Genomic DNA, 27268 nt, shown 5'->3' with positions numbered 1-27268 from the left:
GAGCTGCAAGATAACAACTTGCTCTGCAAAAAAGAAAATTAAATGGTCGCTGATGGCTTCTGGGTGTTGCTGAAAAAGAAAGGAGGATGGCGGTGCTGGTGATGATGAATAGGACCATCTGATGTGCTGGGAAAAGTATACCAGGGAATAATTTTCATAAGAAGATGAGAAAGGATGCGAGGAAGTAGAGGCATATTGAGGGCTCTTAGACAGTGAGGCGCATCTGTTGGCTGGAATGTCTGTATAAAGTCAGGTTTCTGATTCTGCAGAAGTGCTGATCTTGATCTCATGTCATCTTGCATTTGTTGCTCTATCGACTTATATGGGTCCTCCAGTTTGTCTGTTTTCACAGGTGAGCAGTCTCAACACCTGTACCTTTCTTCCTGAACCTGCACATGTTCTTTTGCCTTTTCTGAGGTAGTCCTAGTCTGTTCTTAGTTTTTCCAGGCTCCTGATCATTCTATTGATCCTAAAATGAACCACTCCTAATTCAGTGAGAACCTCTAGAAGCAAGGTGATCAAGGTTGTGCATTGTACACGACTAGACATTCCTACAGATTCAGAACTGTCCCTGTTAAGACCAGTGAATGGAAAAAGATCATTGTGTGCGACTGTGCTGTCTCAGCAATATTTCTCCCCAGATCCATTTCTTGAATTTGAAACCCTGCAAGATGTTTGGGTGGCCTATGTTTCTTCTTCATCTCAGCTATATCGTGTTATATTTATTGCTGTTGACTTTTGCTTGTTTCCCACTGAGGCCTTCAATGAACAAGTGCTAAGTAGATCAAAGGAGCCATGATCTACCTCTGCAGTAAGCCTGAATTTGTTCCTGGGGAACATAGTATGTTTTAAATATACCTAAGGGAAGCAAATGTAAAAGAATTTTCCTGGCATAGACATTGACACTTGCAACATGTTAGGAATCTGTCTTATACGTGCAGATGTATAACTGCATATGCATATGCTGTCAAGTCACAGCAGAAGGAGAATGAAGGAATCACCTTCCAGGAAAGGCAGAGGATCACAGCTTACTTTCTTGAGTGGGTGGCTACTCTAGAACAGGCAGATGATCTGTCTTTAGTAGGTGCATATCAGATATTCTGAAACTTAGACGAGCTTATGTCAGTTGAAATAGTTTTTATTTCCAAGTAGTGATATCCTTCTATTGTGAAACTGTCTTTAATTTTGCTCAGAGACACAAAAAACATCATTTGGTGCGCTTTAAAATTAAAAAGAAAAAAAACAAAGGGAGAAAGAGGAACAATGGAGCTGTACTTGTTGCTTGTACGTAACTGTCATTAGGTAATGCACTTGGTAGTTCTCTGAAATGTGACCATGAAGTAACCTCACTACCAGAGCAGGTCCAAGCATGTTGTAAAATATTCCAGTGGATGTTTTGTTCTCTATTTAAAATCCTGTGAATGAAATTAAAACATCATTTAATTTACTGCTTGAAGACTGTAGTTCCAACTGCCGTGTGTGTGTTTTACTGCAGAGATGTGTTTGTTGAGAGTGAATTCCAGTTTTTATCTACCATGGTCTGGATAATGGTTCTACTATCTCCTTAAAGGTTCTTTCCTTGAATTTTGGCAAGAACATTGCTGAGGTAATAGGTGTTATCATTTGCTTTTAAATGTATAACATGCCATCACTTGCAAGGCTTGTTCTTTGTTGTTACAGCAGAGAAATTTATACATAGCACAGTTAAGTGGGTAGCTGGACTTTTGCCTAACTGTGCAGTGAAGGGATTCAGGCGGAGCACACATTGGACACTGAGTTTGTTCTCTCTGTGTAGGAAAGAAGCTAGTGCCTGGCTCTGTGAGAGTGAATTTGATGTTGTCTCTCTTGTACATTGTACCAAACCTCTTTCTACTTTCCTAGTTGAAGAAGATTGGTGGTGGTGGCTTTGGGGAGATCTATGAGGCGATGGATCTGCTGACCCGGGAGAATGTGGCCTTGAAGGTGGAATCAGCCCAGCAGCCCAAGCAAGTTCTCAAGATGGAAGTGGCTGTCCTGAAAAAGCTGCAAGGTAAGGCAGAAAGCTCTTTGAAAGTGCTAAAGGTCACTGTGCCTGTTAAGAATTAGAATCTGAAGTTGCAATTGTTTTTGTAATTTTCTCTTCAGCTGCCATCTATATGTGATGTTACATTAAGTCATTCAGCTTGCAAGTTATTACATTCTGCAAAGCATCCTGCTCAAGTGAGTTCCAATTACAAGGACTATTTTTGTACACCGGGTTCTAAGAACAATGAGGAAATGTAAACTGAACTATTGGTACACTGGTCTGTGCAGTCTAGTGGTACTGATGAGATAATAAGGAACAGAGCAAACAATGCCAACTAAGAAATGAAGTTAGCTGATTTCCTCCTAGAGGACTGGAATGATATTCGTGACAATAGTACTGTAAGCATGACAGTCTCCAAGTAAAATCATTGACGGACTAGTAGGTGAGTGCAAAAAGTGGATAACATGAAGTATAGGGAAACTGGCAATTAGTTAATTTTTAGTGTAGCTGACTGTCCTGCAGGTAAAGTGTGAAGTGATTTTAGGTCTTTTAGTTTTGAGAGTGGTGGTTTTGAATTGTATTAATTTAAATGATAGGCCTATTCTTAGTATTCACTAACACAGCTTTTTATTGGTTTGGGTGTAGAAGTCAGCCCTGGGACCATCAATTTCTGCAGCTGAACCTGGCAAAGCTTGTAAGCAGGTTTCAAATGGATTGGGAAACTGTGGAGGGGTTTCTGTTAGATGGAGATTTGTTATTGAACCATCCAGGCCCAAAGGAATTTCAAGGCCAACTCAAAAGCTGAAAACAGGACCTGCCATGGGAGAGAAGCAATTCTACAATAACAAGGCCTCAACATGACATAAATCAATGGACCTATCAGCAGTGAGACTCCAGCACAAGGACAGCTCGTGAACATAGATGATATCCAATCAGTGAATGCATGATTGGAGCATGCACACGTGATCAGAGAATAGTTGCATATATAAGGAGGCTTGTTTCTATAATAAATGGCTCTAGTGTGATTCACATTGAATCAGAGTGCAGGGTCCTTTATTCGCTCCAGCAGGAAACAGCAAAATGGGAGCCTTCCTAGACTCATGTCCAACCCTGCCTCCACTTAAGAAATTGCACTAAGTGGGCACTTGCCTTACTCAGGGTGCTGGTTTCTGTTTGCTCAGATGAAACTATAAATAAGGCTAAAAATTTAAACTTCCTGTGCTGATCTTTAAAGTGACAGTCATTATCAAGAGTGAAATAGTAGAATAGGGTGAAAGAAGCCAGCCAGTATCCCAAAGGCTTTTACAATGCTGATGAGATAGAGTTTAACACCAAACAGTGCAAGGGAGCATTCTTGCTGCAGTTGTTCCTGGCTGAAGAAACAGTGAGGGGGCTTCTACTAAAAACTGATTGCTAAGGGAGGATGTAAACAAGGAATTTCCAAATCTGCCTTTAAGGCATCTGCTGTTTGCTGAAGAGCATTGTGCATGGATTACCTTGTGAAGATATGACCAGTTATTGACAGAAACAGTTTACATGTTCTAGTGTAATAGGCCTTTGAAGGCATGTGTGTTCCTTTTTGCAGGATTCCATCTTGGGCTGAGGAAACACCTTCCCATGAAGCAGTGAGTAGTATCCGTATCACCAGGGCTCATGCTTCAGAGATAGTGTCCCTATGTCCATGTCTATACTTCTGCCCTTGCACAAAATTTCCAGAGATACTATTGAATTAGAGGGTGAGACTGTTGCAGATCTTGTAAAACAGGGGTTACTCAATGTCTGTGACAGATCACCTCTAGGTGAAACTCAGTGTGATATTTTTGAAGGTCAAATAGTTTTCCACAGTTCACCTCCTCTAAGATGAGGACTGATGAGGCCTTTTTTGAATACACTGTGTTGTAATAGATGTGGCTGAGCTGTGTAAAGACAATCAAAACAAAGGAGAAATCAACCCAGGTCATTAGGAGAAACCTTGCTGTTGATCTGTGAAAGACCTGGATATCCAGCTCCCAGACAACAGCAGAGCAGGTGGCTGAGGTCTGAAAGTAATATAGTGAGGGCAAGCAAGGCAGAGATTTAGATTTTTGCATTTGGTTGTACACTTGGAACTGCTCTAAACTGAGTGAGGGTGTGAATGTGTAGAACGGTAGATCATTAGAATACCAAGAGATGATGCGATCATGTTGGCTATTGTCAATACGTGTTACATCCAGGGCAGGTAATGCTTGAAAAGCAAAACCTGAAGTCACCAAATCAGAACTAGTACCATAAAATGTGCAAAGACTTGACTAATACTCATGCTTTGCCATCAGTGTTTATTTCTGGAAAATAGCTGAAAATAGCAAATGCTTGAAAAATCACCCACAGTTGAACACAGCATGTTCCTGATAACTGGGGAGAGGGAGTGGTGGTGTGTGAAATTAGGAAAGTCCCTTGGCAAAGCAGTTACCAAATATTAAGGGACAGAAAAGTCAGAAGAAGCAGAACTGGCTATCCATCAGCTATTTTTCATTTAAGAACGACAAATTATTTAGCCATATTTTTACAAATCAATCTGTTCTGTGTAGAATTTAACTTTTTGCTTCAAGGTTAAGCCCCAAATGCCTTACTGGATTAAATGATAAAGTTAAAGTGAGAAATAAGGTTGAGAGAGTTTGGAATCATGTATTGTGTATGTTTTCACTGTGAGCTGTTGTGAAGAGGTGGGAAACATTTCAGAAATGGAGATGCTGACGTTATCCCAACAGTTGGTAGATGGAGAAAGCTAGTAGTATTACCATAGGTGATACAGTCAGTTAATGGTTTTCCAGGTGAAAAGAAACAGAACAATATTGTCTAAAATTCCTCTGTACTTTTCTGGTAGAATTCAACATTGCAGCCCCTCTTAAATAGTGCAGGTTTATTGTTTTCTATTTAGGTATCACACCAACATTAAAGGACTGGTGAGCTGCTGTTCTTTTCAGAACTTGTGATCAGGATCTTGCAATTTGCTAGAGCTTCACAGAGTTTGGGATAGAGAAGGCTGGCCATTAGCCCATACTGCAGCCCCTATGTCAGGATGTGATTTAGGTGCAGCCTGACCTCTCAGTGCAGTAGATCCTGATCAGTTTGGACTGCAGGCTGGTGCCAACAGTCAGACTTTCTGGGACACTTTCTGGAAACGCCATATAAGGAACACAGCTGCAGGTCCCTCACAATATGCTTTACTGCACTGGCAGTCCACACAGAACAACTGGGGAACTAATCAGTTAATGACTCTTCTAGAGAGTCCCTATACATTCTTCAGTATCAGCTGCCCTGCAGAGTCATTCTGTTCTGCTCTTAATTGATTTGATTTTTTTAGCTGTAGTGTTTTTTCTTTGTCTGCTTAAATATTAATGTATTTGCCAAAGGGAAAGTTCTTTCTGACTTGCAAGGATCATAGATCATCTTCTGACCAGTCTTCCAAATCTTTTTACTGTCTTGGGGCTGGGAAGCACGAGCAATGATGCCCTTTTCACCTTTGGGTGAAATACAATTGAGAAGTCAGCTTACAGAGTTTCTTGCTCAAGCGGGCGATAAGCTGAAGCTCTTGGTTGTCCTGTTGTTGGGCATTTACCCAAAAAGTTTCCAGCAAAATTTCTTTCATTTCCTTGCTGTCCCTGGACTATTTTAGTGAAAAGCAAAACCTCTTGGTCCCACAGAGTTGCTGTAGAGTATTTCCTTGTTCAGGCTGGGCTTGCAGGACTCAAGACATTCTGTGTGGCGTTACTCTATCTGGTGAATTCTAACCACAGCACTGCAAGACAACAGTTTTCTTTCATCTTCGTCAAGCACTGTTTGGCTTACATTGTCCTGTTGCTCCCCTCTTCTGACAGGGCTTTGGCACTGTTGAACCAAAGCCGTTTTCTCAGTGAGTGTTGGTAAGCTTGCCTGGGGAACAGAGAAATTGCATTCTCTTTTTGGTACCATTAGGAATGCTAATCTCAGTATTGCAACATGTATTACAATCCTTGCTGCTCAAGGAGCCCTGCACCCTCCACAGTGCCTGATTTTACCTGTATCATCATTGCAGCACAAGCAGATGGGATCCTCCATGATGCCAGGCCTCTTCCATGAGGAGTTGCCCTTTGAAAACCAGTCTTTCTTTCCAAATGTTCTCCACATTATGGCATTCAGGCAACGGTACCTTGTTGTAGAACCAGTGGACACTACAGCATACAACCATGGATCTCTCTTTTATTTGAGACTGTACCATGTGTTTATCCACTGTCTGCTGTAGGTGACATCTGCTGTTTATCAACATCAGCCTGAGCAACCCTTTTGGCCTGACTACAGGAGTTTCTCACCACCTCTGTTGTGCTTGATTATCACTGACTTATCTCTTCCTTCTGTGGATGAAGGAGTAAGCAGCACTAAGTTTACCTGAAGGATCAGAAAATTTTCCTTTCTTGAAGAAGGCTGCTGTGCAGTTCCCAGCTCCTGGGTGTCATGGAGAGTCCAAAGACTCTCGAAAGAGTAGACTTTTGCAGTAATAGATTCTTATATACATATTTATTTCTAAAATGTGCAATAACTAACAATGTGGAAATTATATGAAAAATTCATGGTGAACAGCAATAAGAAATGTGTGTTGGTAAGTATAGGGATAATAAATCAAAGTAGTAGTATGAAAAATATAAGAAAAAATATTTTATAGACAGCTAATAGAGAATTACCCTAGTCAGTATTAAAATCTTACCTATAACATTCAGAAACTGTTTCAGAGATAGTTTGGCACATCTGCAAAGGGAACTTCTGCAGGAACACAGCTTCTTGTCAGAAGAACACTATTTTAGTGCCAAACCCTCATTTTATTACCTTAATCACTACTGTAAAGTTATCTTTAAGTGAGATACTTTTATATGATTGTACCGTTTGCATATAATTTTAACCTATTGGGCTTTTCTACTTTGCAGTCAAGCATTTTGAAACCAAGCCTAAGGTACATTGGCAAAATACTTCTTGCAGATACAAATTGTCTCCAGCACAGAAGGTTTCTGGTTTAGTTGCATCTGCAAGTTTTTTGCTTTTGACTACATACATTAAAAAAGAAATGGAAATAAGATCTCTATCGCTAAGTGAATTAGCAACTTGCTTACCCAGAGAGCAAGAAGAACCTTTGCTGGGTTTTCTGTGTTTTACTGTCCTAAGGTATGTGTATATTAGTGAGCAGTATAGTACAGCAGATCAGCGGATAGAAGCAGTTGCTCAGGCCTATACATCTCCAGCACTTATGGCTTGGGGATTTTAAACTATAAACAGCATGTGTTTTGAGGATTTTGCTTTGGGTTGGTTTTAATCTCATCTCCCTGTCTGAGGAACCATTTGTTGGTTTGAAATGCCTCCTTTAGGATTTGGGGACGATTTGGTGTGCGTCTGGAATGGAGCTTCTGGGTCTGTTTGCTCAGAAAAGTTTACATGGTCTGAGGTCACTCTGTGAACAACACTGACACAGAGTAATTGTGATGATTTAAGGCGGTATGGGAGCTTGCTTTAAAAACTCATTGCTGTTATAAACCTGGACTCTGAGACTCCTGATCTTTGGAGTCATGGGTAGAAAAAATGGGATGATTTCCTGTCATTGAATGCATGGAAGAAAGAGTCCTATTGCTTCTAGAAGAGCAGATGTTTTTTCTTTATCTTCAATGCTTTTCTAATCCTTTGGAATACAGACAGGCAGAAACCTGCCTGCTCCCTCTGTGACATTTTTCCTGCCCTGGATTTGCTTTGGAGCAATGTTCAGGTGGCAAGGGATCATCTGTGAAATACTATCTGGACTCTGCACACAATACCTCTGTTAGAACAGCTCTTGCACAGCTCTTGAGGTGCTTGGCTTGCACTATCTCAGTGTTAGTCTGCTGTTCCAACATCAGCCTTAATTGCAGAAATAGTAATCCAGTATCCCTGATTATATCCAGTGGATTATTTCCTCTAACTTTTGCACTGCTGCAGAGAGGGTTGTGGAAACCATCTTTACATGCCAAACCAGGCACTGTGTCTGCTCTAGATGCTTAACTGGGGCTGTCTGCGGCCCAGCAGCACATTGTTTGAATTCAGAAGTTTCCTCCCTGTCCTTACCCACTTCTCGATACATCTCTCTGGAAGCATTCTGAGGGCTTGTGAGAGTAGGATGGTGCAAAAGGATCTCTCACGAGGCATGCACTTCAGATGACTCCCGGTCCACAGGTTCCTCAAAATAAGTATGTAGGCACGGCATTCAGTTTCCTTTGCTGGGATTCTCCTTGGAGCAGCCTAACAGTCAGATTGGCAGTTAAAATGGCCGGATTATTCTGGTGCTGAGCACCGTTTTCTGTTCATTCATGGGGGCAATTTTGCCCTGCTGTGAGGCAACGAGGCCCCATGTACTTGCTTTTGACCTCACTCATCAGCCAGTCATTCCTGAACTCTCTTCAGTGTGTCATTTTCTTTTCAGATGCCTTCTTTTATGTGTAACCAATCTCATTGCGTAGGACTCTGATTAGTTTTATTCTGCAGTGCAGAGATCTTTTGCATATTGAGTAGTTGTTCAAGATGCAGCCTGGTCACAGGTTTTGTAGTTTTTGAGTACCTGATTTTATTACAGCAGATAACGAAGCAGGTCTGTGTTGCTTATTCCCCATTTACTGCCGGGGGTTGGACATGTAAGGTTTTCCTAATGAAATAACGGAGGAGAAGAGATCTTGCTTGGTCTTTTTTCATTTGCCAGTCATAGTATTTTCTTTTTTTATATGTTAGATTTTTCATCTTAAAGTCGTGCCTTAACTCTCTGTGATTCAGTTTCTGTTACTTTTGTAGACATGTTTTATGTGTTTCTACAGTATTTTGCTAGATTGGTGTAACCAACCTATCTGTAAAGGCTGGAAATCAGGGTACATTACCCTTGGCAGGTTTTTAGGCTATCACAGTGTGGCAGATTCATACACTTGATATAGCTGTAGCCTCTGTGCCCAGCGCTGCATTTCATCATGTGGAAGAGTTATATGGGTGTTTGAATTAAGTGGCATTTGGGCCACATATTTTTTGTGTCAACCATGGCATCACGGGATGGGGGAAGGACATGGAATGGATGAAGGAGGATTTAAAACACACTTATTTTGAGGCTGTGTTGAATACTTACTCCTTTGCTGTTCTGCCTTGCCCTTTGTGGGCAGTTATTATCAGTTGCTCATCTTGGAATTGGAAACCACCATGCTGCTAGTAAGCTATGACCTAGTGGCCATTACTGAAGCTTGGTGGGACGGATACCGTGACTGGAGTGTGGCAATGGATGGCTACAGGCTAATCAGAAAGGGGCAGGCAAGGAAACAAAGGTGGAGGTGTTGCCCTCTACATGAAGAGATGGATAGACTGTGAAGAGCTGCCTCTGAAGAATAGCCACAAGCAGGTTGAAAGCTTATGGGTATGAATCAGACACTGAGGAAACGAAACCTTGTGGTTGGAGTCTACTACAGGCTGCCAGATCAGGGAGAGACTGTTGATGAAGCCTTCTTATTCCAGCTACAGGAGGCATTGCGCTCACAGGCTCTTGTGCTGCTGGGGAACTTCAATCACCCCAACATCTGCTGGAAAAGTAGCATGGCGAGCTCTAGGCAATCCAAGAGACTCCTGGAGTGCATTGAGGATGACTTCCTAAGCTAGGTAATAGACAGCCCTTCCAGGGGGGATGCAATACTGGACCTGATGGTCACCAATGCAAGTGAGCTAATAGGCGATGTCAAGATTGGAGGCAGCCTGGGTTGCAGTGATCATGCGCTCGTGGAGTTCATAGTCCTGAGGGATGTGGGTCAGGCAAAGAATGTATGTATTCTAAGATGGCTATATAGTGCTACAGATGTGCTAACAAATACAAGTCTGAATTTCCTGGGAAAACACTTGCTATGACCAAGTGTGCAAATCTTACCCAAAAGGTGTCCCTCTGCGGAGAAAGATAGGTTCAGACCGTTGACCGATCCCAGAAGTCTGCAATACTGTCTCCTTGACTTCTCAGTGATGATGTCTTCCTTAACTTTCCCCTATTGTTAGGGTCTTTTATACTATTTTCTACGTTTATGTGGAGCTTGAGTGACTGTAGTCATACAAACCTTTGTTATCAACTGGTGTAAAATTATCTCACTTCGATTTTAAAGGTATAGACTTAAAAGAATTCAGAGAGCATGTTCAAGCAAGGGTGGAGGTGGGTATCTTTTGGGATGGAGGTGTGTTTTGCTATTATAATCAGATTGTAGGGAGCAAAGTTCATCCAAAGGACAAATTTCTCCACAACTGCTAGCTCAGCAACTAGCATTTTGGATGGAATGGAATATTATCTTTTACTTGACAGCAACTATGTGCTCAGTACCATCTAGTTCCTCTACCTGCCTCCTACACAGAGCCTGGCTGTGGTATCTCCACACTGCTCCATCCTCCATTCTCCTTGGTGCCAGCACACTGAGCTGCCCCAGTATGTGAACATCTAAGGATTCAAGCTAGGTAGGGTGGGAAAGCATCGCAGAGCAGATTCCTTACATGCTGAGCAGCTGACTTATGGGCTGAGGATGTGGATATAACTTTATTCTCAATAAGTATGCCTTTGATAATTATTTTCAGTAATTTGCTCCCTCAGTAATTATTCCACAATACCTCTACTCCGAAGACAGACTGAGAGTTGTGGTTGTTCAGTCTGGAGAAGGTGCCAGGGAGGCTTTATTGCAGCCTTCCAGTACTTAAAAGGGGCCTGTAAGAAAGATGAGGACAGACTTTTTAGCAGGGCCTGGAGTGATAGGACAAGAGGTTTCAAGACTAAAAGAAGGGAGATTCAGGCTAGACACGAGGAAGAAATTTTTTCCAATGAGGGTGGTGGAACACTGTCCCGGGTTGCCCAGAGAGGTAGATGCCCTATCCCTGGAAACATTCAAGGCCAGGCTGGATGGGGCTCTGAGCAACCTGATCTGGTTGAAGATATCCCTGCTCACTGCAGGGGGGGTGGACTAGATGAGCTTTGAAGGTCCCTTCCAACCCAAACCATTCTATTACCTTAAAGTTTTTGGTGGTCTTGGGAAACAAGTAGAGGAAATTATGCCGTGCAAGGTCAGGCAGTTTTACCTTTTGCTGTTTGATTAGAAGATGGTGACTGCCCTTTTGTTTTTATGTCCGTTAGTTCATTCATATATTACAGAAGCACTAGCAAGGTTAACCCAGTTAATGAAATCCTCATTGATTAGTACTGGATAACGTAGTTATTTAAGCCTTACTTCCAGCATGGAATTTGTTTTCTTTCATGTTCAAAAACACAGGCACCATTTCCAAATAAAGTTAAAAAAATGATAAAAATAACTCATTTCATTTTCTAGTTCTGGTGGATCCTTCATTTCTTTAGAGTATTTGTACAGAACTGAATTCAATATCCCTACAACATGAAATCTTTGATAAGCTGATAAACCTGATACTAATGTTAACAGGTGAATGAAAAAGAGGATAGCTGTAGAATGTGTATTATATCTACAATGTAGAACATGAGAAAGAACCTTTCAAATGCTAGTGAGAGCAATTGTATAGCTAGATGTCCACAACTGCACATACAATAGAGAACCTGGCAGTGCTAAGTGCTCAAACAAATTATGTCACTAAGCACCTGGGCTTTTCCTGTGCAGTTGTCTTGAGGGTTGAGCTGCTGGATGGCTGTGCCATTCTTGTTATTCTTTGCCACAGTACAACATTGGTTTTGATACTTCATGAATTACCTGAATAAAAGGAAACTTGATTGATGATTGATGGAATTAAGCTGAACTTGTGATTAGAGAGGTCAGAGGTCGCTGCTGATTGGAGAGGCAGGCCTTAAGGTAAAATGAGTGTTTGGCATGGATAGATCCAGGGCATAATTTAGGCTGGCAGGGATCACTTCTGAAGGTCTTCAGTACAACCTATTGCTCCAAGCAGAAAGAAATAGATTAGGTTGCTCTGGGCCGTTTCCAGTGAAGTTCTGAATCATCTCCAAAGATGAAGATCCCACAACCTCTCTAGACCCTTGTTCCAGGGCTTGACCACCCTTATGGTGAAAAAGAATTTACAGGCTCCAGCTGTCCCACATTAGCAACGACACCCCTTGGATTCTTCTACGAGGCATTACACCATCGAGTTTCATTTCTATAGTCACCAAGGGCAGCATTAACATTTTGCAGTTTTGTCCATTTATGTTCTTGTGTATTGTTCTGACACTTTTCACAAACCAGCTGGATACAAGCATCCATGGGCATAGATGCCAGCAATTCCAGTTCCTGTGGTTCAGTATCTGCTTCCAGGAGGCAATTAATCCAAAGTGCTGTGTTGGTATTATTACAGGTTGTTGCAATGCCTTTGCACCAACCGCTATTTTGAAACAATTATGTGATGCTGCTGTAGTCATCAAGGGGGATGCCAGCCAAGCATGTGTGGAATGGGTTTTCCGGAGATGCCATAGCTAGTCATATAGAGTCCTGGCCAGTCATGTTGGCTAAAGTAATCTACATGTTAGTCTTTGTGCAGGCATCCAAAATGCAGCAGCTGCAGCAGTCATTGTCAGGAAGATAAGGCAGGTTTCACATTTCGTGCCAGCAACCATTGCGGCCTTTGACCTGTGAAGACACAAGCGTAGCCTCTCCCCCAGGTTATCAATTGATGTGGCCCTTTCCATTGACCATTAAGAAGTGATTTGACCATAACTAATGTAGGTTCTTTCTGATTTAGCATGTTTTTGCGTCATACTTGCAAAGTGTTTCATCACAGGGCAAATTTGGGCTGCACCACGTAGATATAAGTGATTCATCACATACAATGATTTTGACAATTGTTCTTGTGGTGTTTTCCCTACTTCTGCCCCCTTTTTGTTTAAAAAAAAAAATACAGTTCAGAATCAGATACGTGCGTTGGACCTTGACTACGTACTCAGAATCACAAATCAAATTTAGAGGTTCCTCCTTAAAAAGCTCTAAGTAACGTAAAGCTGCGCCAAGTTCTGCTAGTTGGGTTCAACCTTCAATAATTTTTTACAGAATGATGCCAGTTGTTATCTTCACGCCAGACCACTACAGCTTTATGAGACTTCCCAGAACCACCAACAATAACTGTGCAAGTATGTAGGATCAGACCAGATACAAGTATGGTCTGCGACCTGATGTTAAAGACTTGCAGGTTCTGCAGCAATTTACATTAATGCATGCCAAAAGCTGTGCTGTTAAGAAAATCGGCTAGTGCAATTTACAAGGACATAGAGAGCAAATAAAAAAAATCAAAATTAAATTTCAAAATTGTACACATATGACAAAAGGATCATGGCCTATTAAGACTTAAATTAATTCCCTGCACTTCTTGATCAGAGTAACAATCAGTATATCAGTCTGTTAGCAATCTTATCATACTGTCCCACAATAGCCACAGGTTGTTTCTGTGTTATAGCTATAAACAGACAAATCTGCAAGTCTGATAGAATGCAATCAGCCTGTAAGGTTGTAATAAATTTATTCATCAAAGTCTCTAAGTCCATTTTGGTTGTCATATTTGTTGGATATTGTTTTCCCTTACTGGATCGAAGTCCTGTTTCAGTTCTATCAGTGTAGTGTTTGCTTTATCGAAACACTGGCTGTTAATATGAGTGGAAATACAGCATTCGAAATTTCCTTGGAGATTTCTCACTTGCAGCAAGCAGATCTGCACCATCCAAGCAGCTTCTTGTAGGACATGCAACTGAACAGAATTATCAGAAAACGTTATTTGAGCTTATAATTTATTTAAGAAATCTTGACCCAGGTAAGGGTATAGGGCTCTCTGTCAAATACAAGAATTCATATGGTAAAACTTTGTTCCAAATTTGGCATTCCATTGGTCTCAAAAAACGGCCTTTCTTTCATTCTCTCCCATGACCTCAAAAACTAGCACAGTGAATTTACTAAGAAGTCTCTTACAACTAATTACCACAGAAAAAAATCTATTAAAAAAAAAAAAAGTTTAATTTCCCAGCTTCATTAGAACTATGGATCCACTGGCAATGCCTTTAAATTGCACCCTCAGACTCCTTCATGCAGTATTACAGTTCCCTAGCAATAACATTGCTGGGGGCGGGGGACAGAATAAAACCTCCCTCTTGCCCCCATCTGAGATTGGCAAGACCTCCAGCTGGAGGTCTTTTTTTTTTTCTTTCTCTTCTTGCTGCAGTTTTGATATAGTGAAGGCCACACAGGTGGCGTAATTGCTGGTACGAAGTGGGAGGCTTTGGCAAACTCCTCGGTTACAATGAGCTGAGTTTATCTTGCAGCTTGACACAGGCCTGAAATTTATATTCAAACTGTATAACACAGGCCTGGGATATTTTGCTTTTTTGTTTTTCCATTTCATGCCAGCCATAGTACATTTTATATGAAATTCCAAGTAGCTCAGCAATAGTTGCATTCCTTAGCTTCCTTTACCTTTTAAAATGTCAAAAAGACAGATGTCAAAACCCAGCATATTAAACATCAATCCATTATTCCATTTTCCTAGATCCAGATCAGTTCATATTCTAGCAGCTTTTAAATACAACCTCATACAATAGCAAGTTCACATCCATCATAGCATTTAGGGTTTGTTTTGTTTCCGTTTTTGGTGTTTTGTTTGTTTGTTTGTTGTTTGTTTGTTTTGTATGTGTGTGGTTTGTTTGTTTGTTTTGTTTTGTTTTATTTTTTTCAATGCGAATCAGAGTTTAACAATTTAAATTAGGAATTTCTTAGGAACATGACTGAAAACAGTCCTTTCCGACCCCATCTTGTAAGTAAAAACCATGAGAAGAGGGAGGGAGGGGGGGAAGCACAGGGCTGCTTGCAGCACGGGTGGGAAAATTGGGGAGAAGGTTTTATGGTGTACTTACAGCACAAAGAAACAATTCTAACAACCAGTAAAACAATTAACTCACATTCCTGACAAGCTGCTTGATTTTCAGAGAGGCAATACACAGAAACACATGATATGTACTGTAAAACCCGCAGATAACATGTTGATAGCAAACATTAGCATTCTTTACTGCTAATTTCAACACCAGTGTGTCCTTAGCTTCTGAGTTTTCAACCTGCTTATTGATGGCCTCTTGAAGATGGTCAATAAATTGCATGTAATACTCATTGGGACCCTGATTAATAGTTGTACATGATTTGGCTGCTTGGTTTCAGGCACCTTTATAATAGTTTGATATGCGAGGTCTGCTGACTCAGCATTTCAGAAAACAATCATGCCTGTAATTGTGGTGTGCCAATTAGTGTCTCTTCCAAGAGTTGGGGGTACCTGCCCATTTGAAAGAATCCCCATCGTTCTGTCCTAAATCATCTATAGCTGTTACATTGCATAGGTCTAATTTTGCTTGAGTCTTTCATGGTTTTTATCTGATCTTGGGGCAACATGTACACATACTCCTTTTTCATTTAACTTTTCAAAAAAATGCTGCAGACCCTCATCCTCATCCGAGTAATCAGATAACGTGGACTTGAACGGTGCTGGAGAATCAGTACTAACAGGGAGGTTCAGGGTTTGGAACACTGCCCTTTTTTTTTTTTCAAATCTAGTGCAGGGAAGCCACCCATCTCCGCTGTCTCTGTGCGTTCCCGTTGCTCTTTTAATCCTCTCAAAGTCTCTACCAACAAGTGCCATGTTGTTAACAGTTCAGTTGTTTCTTTGGATCTTTCAGTAGTGCTTTGCCCCATAGTCACATCCTTTGTTAAGTCAATTCCAGAAGGCTAATACCCTGCTTCTTCGGAGGCAATTTCCATGTAGATAATATAATACCCTCTTCTTTACATAAGTTCCACCCCCCCCATTCACGGTAGCTCACCAGCTCTTGGCGTGGTGTCTTTTCAAGGATCCGGATCTTCGGCAGCTCCCCCCTGCTGCTCTATCAGCTGTACCGGGCTCTGTCTCCACAGCTCGTCTTCGGCTGTCACAGCTTCACTGCTGTCTCTTTTTCATGCGAGATCCTTCTTCATACAGGATCGCGTCAGGGTCACCAGATGGCGCAGTTGAGAGGGACAAACAACATAGACCAGCTTCTTCCAGGATGAAAGTAGTAGATGCCATTTATTGCCACAAGTGCATTTGTATACAGTTTTACCAATTCATGTGTCCCTTCGCTGTTGGTTACAAGTTACAGCAGTAGCATCTCATTAACTATTTTTGCTGTCATCAATGTTACTCTTTTACTCCCTTCTCTCTCACAGGTACATCCTTAACATCTCCTGATACTCCTTTACTCCCATCTTTCTCATGGGTAGGCCTTAATATCTTCAACGCTAATTTCTGTTCGCATGCCCTCCATCACGGAATCCACGGGCCCACCATAGTCCCACAAGCCTCCATCTGCTACTTCAGCATGGCATGAACTCCTCTGAGAGAGCAAACAGTTGTAACCTGGTGCCTCCTTTAGATGAAGAATGAGTAAAAGCCTCTGAAACCCAGAGGGGTTTATGCTGCAAGCATTTATCCCTATTTATGACCAGCTGGCTGTATATATACGACTTCTAAATGTGGCCTGCTTTCTCTACACTCTTTTATATTCCTTTTGTTTCATTCAGGAATTGGCAGTCTTCCTTCACACCCTTTCTTCTTCTTTTCCTGGTGTTGCTTGTGTTACAGAATAGTGCATGGGAGAGCTGTTCCAGGGAGAGTCTAAATTCCCAAGACCAACAGGTCAGGTAGGAGCCCATATTGGGCCAGAAAGGAGCATTCAGTATAAAATCAAGTCAGTTTGGGGATGTGTGTCATCAAAAACTGTCAGTCGATTCATCAGTTTCCAAAATTGTAGTAAGCAGAAACACATTGATAGCCTAAATATGCATTCTTTAAGATAATAAATTAAAAATTTAAATACAAAATTTTGTGATTCAGAAAACAATAATTTTATGGAGGAAACTGATTTAAAAAAAAAAAGAGTCTCAAGAATATACTTGAAATCAGAAGAGGCAGTAACGAATTAGCAGGAATGTGTCTTAAGTCACAATTGAGTCTGTTGCAGCACTACCACTCCTCTTTCACTGAAATGATTGATTTAGCTGGCCAGGTTCTTCCTGTCAGATAATTGTTTTTTAATAATCTTGTCTGTAGTTTTACAGCCATAAAAAGCACATGGTGTCCTGCCAATCAGTCCTTTGCAATTATTTAAAACAATAAAAACAAGTTAAAAATGGAGTAATATACCTTTTTTTTACCACACAGTAGCTCTCATTTACTGTAGAAACAGTAGTTGTTTTGCCTATTGCCTCAATATCCATCTCCCAGTGCTCTGAAAGGCAAAACAAAGCAAAGTGGGACTGTCAGTGTGTCTGTAAGTAAGCCAGGCTGGTCTATGTGACTCTGTATGGACTTAAAGGAGTCAGATCTGGGATGAGTGTGAACCTACACTGGCCCATCCATGCTGTCTGAGACCTGTGTATATTGCCAGTTTGCTGAAGCACATGGGTATTAAAAGCTTCTAAAGAAACATAACTGGTTCTTTCTGAGGTTATCCAGGTATGTTTGCTTTGTAGCTACAAGTCTGGGTTTGAGGCTGCCTTCACATTGGCAGCAGAGCCGTCCGTATTGGGACCCATGGCAGGAAGACATGCAGGACAGTTGAGGCTTTGCTGGTGGTCCCTTCTTGGTAATGCCCAGGCCAGGATATGTGCTACATCCAGTGTCCCCTCGGAAAACCAAATGCCTGTGTATCAAAATCAACGCTGAATTTATAATGAAATTGCAGATAGTAATAAACGAGTGGTATCCAGTACTCATGGGCACACACGGAACGTGGACTTGGTATGTGAAAAAAAGGATCAAGAAAGAGCATGAAGGCTGCCCTGATGTGTACTGAAGAGGGTACTTTCCTGATCTCTGAATTTCTTTTCCTGAAATATGGTGGCTTTTGATATTCCTTGATGATTTCAGCATGGTCTTGTACACTCAGTCCTGAAACTGCACAATGTCCTTAGGTCTGTGCCAGAGACCTGAAGGATCTGCAGCCACATAGTCTTCCTGCTTATCTAACCAGATATAGGTGGATACTAGGGTTGGTTGGTTGGTTGGTGGGTTGGTTGGTTGGTTGGTTTTAAGCCTGTTCTTCTGAAGGGAGGAAGGGGTAGCAAAGGCCTCTGCCCCTCAAGTTCTGGCTGCCAGCAGCTCTGTTATGTCTTGGTGGTAAGAGTGTGGGTGTTCTGCTGTGGGATGCTGCTAAGCCCTGGAGGGAAAGCTCTTGATGCTCTTACCAAGTGCCCTGGGACGGAGCTTCATATTCCACTGCTGTATGTATTGCTGTGGTCAAAGCACTGGTTCTCCGGTGAGAAAGCCACTTGTCTCCTGCTGCTCTCCACATCCCTGTTCTGTCTTGCTGTCCCCACCAGTTCTTGATGCCTCAGGCCCGCAGTGCACACAATTAGAGCAGTAGCATGGCCCTAAAGCTGTTACAGGCAGTGAAGTTACTGATTACTGTATATGTTCATGTTCTTCCTTTCTTTTTTAGTTTTGAAACTGGGAAGTATGAAACAAAACGCGTTGGCTTAAAAACTAATTAAAATCACCATTGCTCAAGTGCTACAAAGAAATACAGGGCAAAGCTATGCAACAACACTCACCCTCTTTTCTGCTTAGAAACCCCACCAGGAACCAAATGTTTGCCTTTCTTATGTGCATCAACCTTTACTCTGTTATCAGTAGTTTGCTGTTGGAGAAATGCATGCATCATACTTCCCCTTCCATCCCAAATCCATTAGAGGTCAGGATCTGAAACCACAGCCTCTGCTGCCTCTGCAGTTTCTGGGGGGTTTTCTTGAAGGTACATTCTGCCTGGTACCACGTGATGAAATGTAGACGTTGCAGCAGCACTTACATACTATGGAGAATGAACCGAGAGGACTGACTGAGCATTGCTGGGTGGCTGGTTGGTTTTGATTTGGCCCGAATAGGTGTAGTTTGTACTTCCAACACTATACCAGAACTCGACATGAAATTGCCCAGGTTTATTTATTTATTTTATTATGAAATGGCTTTAATGTTTCAATGGAGTTTTTCCATAAGCATCTTTCTTTTCCAAGTGTTTCTTACTATTAAAATCAGGGTTTGTCCATGTTGATGTAGCATTAGTTTAGCTGTTTCATGGTAAGCAATGCTAATATGTGACTGTTCTGGTGGTGTGGAGAAGTCAGCATTTAGTGAGTAAAGTTGGTGTAATGAGCTTAAGCCTGCTGCCAGTGAACCTATGGAACCATGGAGTCATGTGTACTACCCATGGTTTAGTTCGGGGATGGTGGTGGCTGTGGTGGTCTTCCATACTCGTAGTGGTAGTATACACTGCACTTTGTCACGCTGTCATTTGTGCCCTGTGCCAGTTGTGGTTTCAAGGATCACTGACACTGATTTCCACTCATGACACAGGCAGTTTTCTTGTTGAGTGTCAGTATTCTCCGGAGCTACAAGACTGAGAAGTATAAACAAAGTCAGTCTGTTCTGCAAAACTTCCTACTTGATGCCACTTACAGTTACAAACCCTTGATCAGAAACCATATTTCTAAAAATCGTGGTCACAGGGTTGTTATGTTCCATTCTGTATGTTTCTGTTTCTTTTCAGGGAAGGATCATGTTTGCAGATTTATTGGCTGTGGAAGGAATGAAAAATTTAATTATGTGGTCATGCAGCTTCAGGTGAGTTATGTGCTTCTGCTCTCTCCCCTGTCCCGTGGAGATGGCATCACAGGGAAGGACTTACAGTGAGAGAATAAGGCCAAGAACTGGTGTAGAGACTTTCTTGTACATCAAAAGTGGGTGGAATGGGAGACAGTGAGAAGGGGGTGATGTTGCTGTGATATCTCTAAGGTATTTCATAGCTCTGCTTTTCTGTTTCAGATGTCTTTCTGTCAATTCTCTGTGGAAAACGCTCAAATCAGAATGCTTGCAGGAGCTATCCACAGTATTGTGCAGCAGTGGCAGCTGTTTGAAATACCTCCTGCTGAGCTCTGCAGCATTCAAAATAGGTGTCTTGTATCAGAGCTCAGAGTGCAGTGAGAGCCAGTGGTGTCACATCAGCAACACAGTCTTCTCTATGAAAGGGAGTGATCTCTGGCTCACCTGTCTCTGCCAAGCTCAGCAGTAGCCTGGCTTTTGCTGTGAAAGTGTTTTCTCCTCTTTGAAAATTGCTCATATTAATTCAATACAGTTAAATCCTTAGGTAGAGTGTACATGGTGACTGTACTACTGGACAGACAGCTGCTCCTATCAGAGTCAACCGGCTAAAGTGTTACGTGAGTGTCTACATAAGCCACAATAACAGCAGGACCTGCAAGAGCAACTGCGTGGTTCAGCATGAAACTTCACCAAGTAAACATATATAGTTAGATCTTCAGAGCCCAAATACAGTGGTACTGTGATGAAAACTGCTTTCTTTTTCACAAAAGCACCTTTCTTTTACAGCATAAAGTTACAGGAGAAAGAGTTGGAGGGGAACAAGTGGGAAGAGATAGCTGAGTTAAAAACACAGAAAAAGGGCCTTTAAGGAGAGGAAGATTGTCCCTGGCTTGAGGAGAATAGTTTCAAACTAAAGGTGCTCCTTTTTGACACAGTTGCCTTGAAAGCTGGCCTATTTCAGCACCTGATACCAGAGTTGACAGGGAACTTGTCCTATCCCTCTTGCAGCTTGTATGATCAGGGCTTTACTGTGCAAAGCACTGTATGATTATACAAGCCTACCCTTCCCTGAAGAGCTTACAGCACATGTCATGTTTCCTTATGTATAATTTGAGTGACAGGACATGCTGAGGGAAAGTGAGAAGTTTGGAACACTAAGTAAAGAGAAGTAAACTGCCGCATAAACTGGAAGGTTATTTTTAATTAGTGGATGTGAATGAAGTAGAATAGCCACCAGCAGAGCCCAGTACTTCTTTAAAATAAACTTCTGATTCTTTTGAAGTGCACTTCCGATTTGCAAGGCTGATATATAAAACCAGTAAATTCCTGATGCTTGGCATCCTGACTGCTGTTATGGATAGAAAAAAAGCTTTTGTTCTCTAACCAGCCCTGGCTATTGCTGCAGTGTGGGTGTGAATATGGTTCTTGAATGAGCTAATTTGGAGCTCATGGAACAACAGGGCTTCTAACCCCCAGTCCTGTCCTTAATGTGCCTGATGAAGATGACTGTTCCTTAGAAAAAAACTTCTCTGCACAGAATCTCTTACTTTCTGTCATGTTCTTGACTACGTAGCTGAGCTCGTAGAGTAGGCAGAGCTAAAAATCATTTCACTATTTGCAAATGAAGACTTTGATACTTAAAGCATTAACTAGTTTTGCATCATCACTCTTCAGGCTAAAATTTTAATTCAGCTTCAAGGTCTGCTGAAACATGGTTTATCATGTGACTATTGGGTACTGCAATTTTCTCTTTCTCTTCAGTCACTGGGACTGGGGCTTCAACTCTAAGCTTTGCAACTCACTGCATCTGCTCTGTTTCATAGCCAGCCTGATGGTGTTTGTTTGGAAAATAATGCTAATTTTCTCTCTTTCCCTGGGGGTAGTACTGGATATTCACGTGCTTTGGGTTGTTTCTGGATAGGCTCCCAAACTAGCTGGGCAAAATTATGGTATATTTCAGTGTGCAGCTCTGAAAAAAACATCTGCCTTTCCCTTTTACCATTGGGTAAGAGAGTTGGTGCCCAAGGAAACACTTTACAGTGGAAAGGAAGATCTGCTGTCAATTCAGTATCTTGCATCTTTCAGGATAGCAATGGCAAGTCTGTGCTGCCTCTAGTAAACTGTCACAAAAATTAAAAAAGAGAAGCGACTAAAGTCCTGAAGTGAAACATAGGTCAAGCCAATTTGAGTCATATGCTAAAAGAGCAAGAGCCAGTTACAGTAGTACTGTAGTGTCTGTAAATGGAGAACTGAAAATGGATGGATGGATGAATAGATGGAATTCCACTAGTTTGGAAATCAATCTCTGTTTTCTCATCAAATGTTTGGAATGTTTTATGTATCTTCTGTTGTGAATTTTGTTTGAATACACCTGGACTTGTATTATAAGCATATATGTCTTTGCAGAAGCAGAATTAAGAGATTCTATAACATAGTGATAACTAGCATGTTCCTATAGCTTTTGCTCTTGATGCATGTTCTCTGTAAGTGGACTCTTATTCCTAATGTTTCTGATTAGTTGATAAATGCGTTAGTTCTGTGGATTAGAGGGATAGTCTGCTATAGAATATACTCATTTTAACACCTTCTTTCTCTTTACAAATCTAAAGAGGTATAGACGAAACTGAGATGACAGAGATCAAATAACACTGTGATTCTTCTGGTATTTAGTCTGTCCTCTTTTTTTTTGTGTTTTCTAAATTGTCTTTATTTTCATGCGCAGCTGGCAGATTTTTTCCCCCCCCCAGAAATTTAATTAACTGTAAGTAGATTACCATTTTTTTTAGTAAATATTTTTAAGTCAATGGAAAAATCCTCCTCTCCTGATTTTGGGTATGATTCTCTTGATAGACAACTTTTTCCATGGTGCTGTTGCAACAACCATGCTGACTTGAGCTTGAGTCACACAGTTGTGAGCTAGGGAGTTTTTGATGAAACTGCTTCTGTGAGCTTCATAGTGGCTTCATGACCCACTTATATTTGTACTGCTTTAATTTTTAGATGGCGCAGAGAACAGTCAAAAGTTGTTCTTAAATCTGCTTCTATTAATTTATGGTCTGGGTTTAACAGTAAGGAGATGCTGGGCTCATACAGGCTGAGGCACTGCTGTCTATGCCAAGCCTATTTCCTAAACAGTACATCAGCTGACTTCCCAAGATAACAGTCTTGTACCTTCTTATCAGCAAATACATCACTTAAAAGTTAAAATGAAGTATTGGAAGATCATATACAAGAAATAAAACAGACATAAGGTGAGCACCTGCCTGATTTGCATTTCTGCTTTTTTGGGAATGCGTGTTAGAACTTGCAGCTGTGAAATGCTATGCTTTAGTATGATGGTTTAAGTGTTTTATTGATTGTTTCAGGGCCGAAATCTTGCAGATCTCAGAAGGAGTCAGCCTCGAGGGACTTTCACGCTGAGCACAACGCTGCGATTAGGCAAACAGATTCTGGAATCAATAGAAGCCATTCACTCTGTGGGATTCCTGCATCGTGACATCAAACCTGTATGTTGTTTTGGAAATTTTGCTTTTAGTTGTATGTCTGTCTGTTCTGCTTGAGTCAATAAAGACAGCCTGAATATGGGCAGATCTCAGTGGAGGCATTTAGGCCTCTTTGCACACTCCCACTGAGAGTGGTCATATTGTCATTCCTTTAAGTGCAAGCTAGTTTTTATCAGAAGAGGCTACTCCATGGTGAGTTAGTAGCTGTCAGTCATACTTGTACCTGCCAAAGCAATCTTATTTTGAACAACCATTTGGGGTTCAACCAATTATTAATATAAAAGGGGTTCAGAAAGGATGCCATGCTCTATGACACATCACTCGAATAAATGCTATTTAATGTATTTGACTGAGTTAAATAATCCTCTTATTCTTTTCTGAGGAATTGCAAAAAAAAATGGAGCACAGTTTCCAGTTTCAGAAACACACTGTGTTTGTCATCTGCCTAGGTGAGGCATGATAATTCCAAGTCTCACTATAAGATCCAGTCTTTTTCCTGCAGCTGAACACTTGTTGCTACACCATCCCTGAGACCATCTTCCTTCCAGCAAAATAATTTGCTGCTTTTAAAATCAGCTGATTTTGGCTGATCAGATTCAGCTGAAAATCAGTCACTAATGCGACTGGCCACAAATCCTTTAGCAGCTGTCCATTATGGTAAGGTATATAACTTCAACATGGGCGTTAAAAGAGAGCTGCTCTGTTTGTGTCAGTTTATTAACTAAGAAGCAAATCCAGTGTGCTTTGGATGTCTGAGTGTTCAGATTAATTTAGGTAATGCAATACAGTGGATGGAAATTCTGGGAGTTAGGGCAGAATACTGCATACTAGCAGCTGAACTGTGAACAGAAACTTTTGTCTACAATAACTCTAGCCTGTTTTGCAGGTGATGGAGCTCTCACTGCAAAGCTAGTAGTGTTAAGTGTCATTCTTTCTTATAGCAGCTGAAATGTAGCTAAGCTAATGTGAATTTTAGTTATTTTGAGACTCCACAGTCACTTACCTGCAAAGTGAACTTATTAAAATGGCAGTGATTCTCTAATCATGATGTTTAGGATGCATCTTAAGATGCTGCTTTTTGACTTATGTTTCCACTAGAGGCATGTGGGGCTACATGACAAGGTTTTGTTAACAAATGGCCACGCTTACCCAAGTTGCTGGTATCAAACTGACTTTTTTCTTTCTTCCTTTCTTTGTTGCTTTCTTTCTTTAATTCTTTCTCTGTCTAGTCCAATTTTGCCATGGGCCGCTTACCTTCAACATACAGGAAGTGTTACATGTTAGACTTTGGTCTGGCCCGTCAGTATACCAACACTACTGGTGAAGTTCGGCCAGTAAGTAAATTTTATGTAATTTTTTTTCACTTCTGCAACTGCTTAGGCATGGAAAGGTTTTGTGATTTTTGCTCGTGTTGTGGTTGTTCTGTTTGGTCATTATTTTGGACTGCATTTTCTGCAAGGTGAGAAGCAACAGGTGGCTTCAACTGAGTTGGGAATCTAAGAAAGAAGGTTTGCTTTGGTCTGAGAAGGTGTGAAAGTGTGTGGCTTTTTTTTTGCTTTTTTTTCTTTTTGCCTTTAGGATAATCCTGTTTTCCACAGGCTTGGAATACTTACTGAGTACATTACGGCTGAGCAAAGAAGCTGAGCCCAGTGCTGGCCATGTAAGCTCTGTAGTTCTAGAGGACTGGTCTAGTTCAGTTCTCTGGAATCTGGGGAACGAGGTTGGTGCATTCTTAAAGCTTTATATGAATAAAGTGCTACAAGTTGGAAGCTGATCTGGTCTTTGATGCTGAGCTTACTGTGAACTGCAACCTGTAATGCTGTTCTCACCCTTGCCTGGCTTTGTTTTTGTGTATATTGCCCCCTGTCCAGGTTTCTTGGTAGGATTATTTCAGCAGGCCTGCTTGGAGGGCAGGTAAGAGCAGGAGACATAACAGGCACTATATGACATGTAATATTCAGTCCTTCTACCAGCACTGTGTTATCTGGGATCACTCATAAGGACACGTTAAGCTTTCGATGCTCTTGGTCAGAGCATTTCTAGACTTCTTTTGGAACCCAGAGCAAGCAAGGAGGGCTTAGACGATCGTATGTTTATCATCATAGGCTTACACATTTTGGTCCGCACATCTTTTCCATCTGCAAGATAATTGCTGTCACGAGAAATGTTAACAGTGTGAGAGCTAGATTCGAAGTCTCTGCAGTGCAGATTATCGTTGGAGAGTGGGAAGAAAGCAAAGATCGGTGAGCAGATTTTGTGTCTTTAGCAGATGAACATAGCTGCTGGATTTTTCTTCTATTTTTTCCTTTTTTTTATAAGTCTTTTCAGTTGGACATTGCAAGCCTTTTCTTTTTAGCTGTAGATGGAAGCAGCTCCACAGGTTGTGTCTGCATCTTGCATTTAAAAAGACACACACTGTGTACTGGTCTTCCTTGTCAATGCTGTTTAGTTTGGTGATAACCCTTCTTCATATTGCCCTTTTCGAAATGCAGCCCCACTCGTTTCCTTTTCCTGCAGTCAGAATTCAAGCTCATTATGGATTGAACCTGGCATTTGGATTTCTGCAAAATTAAATAATTGCTTCAGTGAAGCAATTATGTTTTAAGTGTGCATTTCAAGTCCTGTTGTTTGAATACTATTCTTTCTTTAAAATGAAATAAATTCATTTTTCCAGATGTTCCTTCTTTTGGATCCTCTCTTTAGTTCCTTTTTCGTACGAATTTAAAGTTTGCTTTTACTTTGCTCCATCCTTAGAGAGTACTCCCAGGCTCTGTTTTTGGAAACAGCACTACGTCCAGCCTTAGTATTTTTCAGAACAAAATATTCTTCAGCTGTGTCTCACAAGCTGTGTCCTGCTTGGGTTGGTGTGGGTGAGGTGAGTCTTTGTTAGGATGCATGACTATGAGAAGGTCAGTCTTAATTCTGGTCATTCCGGTGAATGGTTGCTTGCTTGACACAGATGGATGTCATGGAAGGAATAATAACACATAATATTTTCCTGAAAAAACATCTGAGGATCCCCAGAGGGGTGGGAGTATGCTCTGCTGAACATGGTAAAAAGTCTCGGTTTGTTTGGGATGCGGGAGGATCATATGGAGTAGTCTCATATGCCCAATACCCTATTCTCCCATGCCATGGTTCAGGTAGTGAAGGTTTCTGGCAAAAATTACTTCAATTGCTTTTGACATTATGTTACAGTCACCAGGCTATTGGATTATGTTGTGTCCCTGCTACCTGATACCACTGTTGAGTCCCACTTAGCAGACTGAGACATTTGCCTGGAGAAGCGTGGTGTGATTGCTGCCCAAATCATGCACCAAGAATTAGGAAGGCGATGGGGTTGAAGTGTGGTATAAAGACAAGTGAAATGAGGTGTTTTTTTTTTGTTGCTGTTGTTATTGTTGTTGTTGTTGTTTTTTTAAATGAAAAACTTTATATTTTATTTCACCAAAAAGGTTATTTAAAGCCAGTAAGGCAGATTCTTCTTTCTCCATTCTCTTTCGGTTCCTTCATCCATGAAAAATACAGTTCCAATGGTCATCTTGAGCCTAGCTGTTTTGTGATGTGGTCTGAGGTATAATACACAAGATAGGCAGGGGAAGGAACTCACTTTCTCTTTTTCTGGAAGCATGTCTGAATTTTGCTTTCAGTTGTATACATTTATTTACAGACATTTTCTGCTTAAGCATGTACTGTGCACTTTCCTACAGTTGCAGAAGCATTGTCATAATTTATGTATAATACTGTAAAAAGTATTTGCTGTTTTCACATCCTCTGAAATTCATAACCTCAGTCTTGCTTGTTGCCTTTTCAGAAAAACTCTGAATGACTTGCTAGTAACACAGATAATGGCCCTGGTCTTTAGGATGCTGTGGTTTTGTTGGTGGTGGTGATGTTTTTTTTTTTTATGTGTGTGTGGTTTTTGTTTGTTTGTTGTTGGTTGGTTGGTTGGTTTTTTTTGGGTGTTTTTTGTGTTTTGTTTGTTTGTGGGGTTTTTTGTGTGTTTTTTTTTTTTTTGTTGTTGTTGTTTTTTTAACTTAGCTTTTGCTTTCTTATTTATGGTCACTTTTCTATTTTGAAAAAGGGAAAAGCCAGTGATTCGGTGGAGCAAAATCCTCTG

General features: G+C 41.1%; 1 protein-coding gene across 12 annotated transcripts in view; it reads left to right on the top strand.

Annotated features, from left to right (window-relative positions):
* Nucleotides 1-27268, top strand: part of TTBK1 (tau tubulin kinase 1) — a 134783-nt gene that overhangs the window by 35491 nt on the left and 72024 nt on the right. For 7 of the 12 annotated variants that reach the window (XM_065059044.1, XM_065059039.1, XM_065059040.1 and 4 more), the window contains 4 exons: nt 1882-2029; nt 19593-19666; nt 23011-23151; nt 24378-24482. In XM_065059044.1, coding sequence (XP_064915116.1) covers nt 1882-2029; nt 19593-19666; nt 23011-23151; nt 24378-24482 — 468 coding nt within the window. Of the gene's footprint in view, nt 1-1881; nt 2030-2124; nt 2200-19592; nt 19667-22412; nt 22897-23010; nt 23152-24377; nt 24483-27268 lie in introns of those variants that run through there. The other 5 variants (XM_065059045.1, XM_065059038.1, XM_065059047.1 and 2 more) reach the window with 5 other exon arrangements.

Source organism: Columba livia, chromosome 3 (assembly GCF_036013475.1).
Source record: "Columba livia isolate bColLiv1 breed racing homer chromosome 3, bColLiv1.pat.W.v2, whole genome shotgun sequence".
In the NCBI taxonomy this organism is placed as follows: domain Eukaryota; kingdom Metazoa; phylum Chordata; class Aves; order Columbiformes; family Columbidae; genus Columba; species Columba livia.
This window is presented reverse-complemented; position numbering and strand designations above follow the sequence as displayed.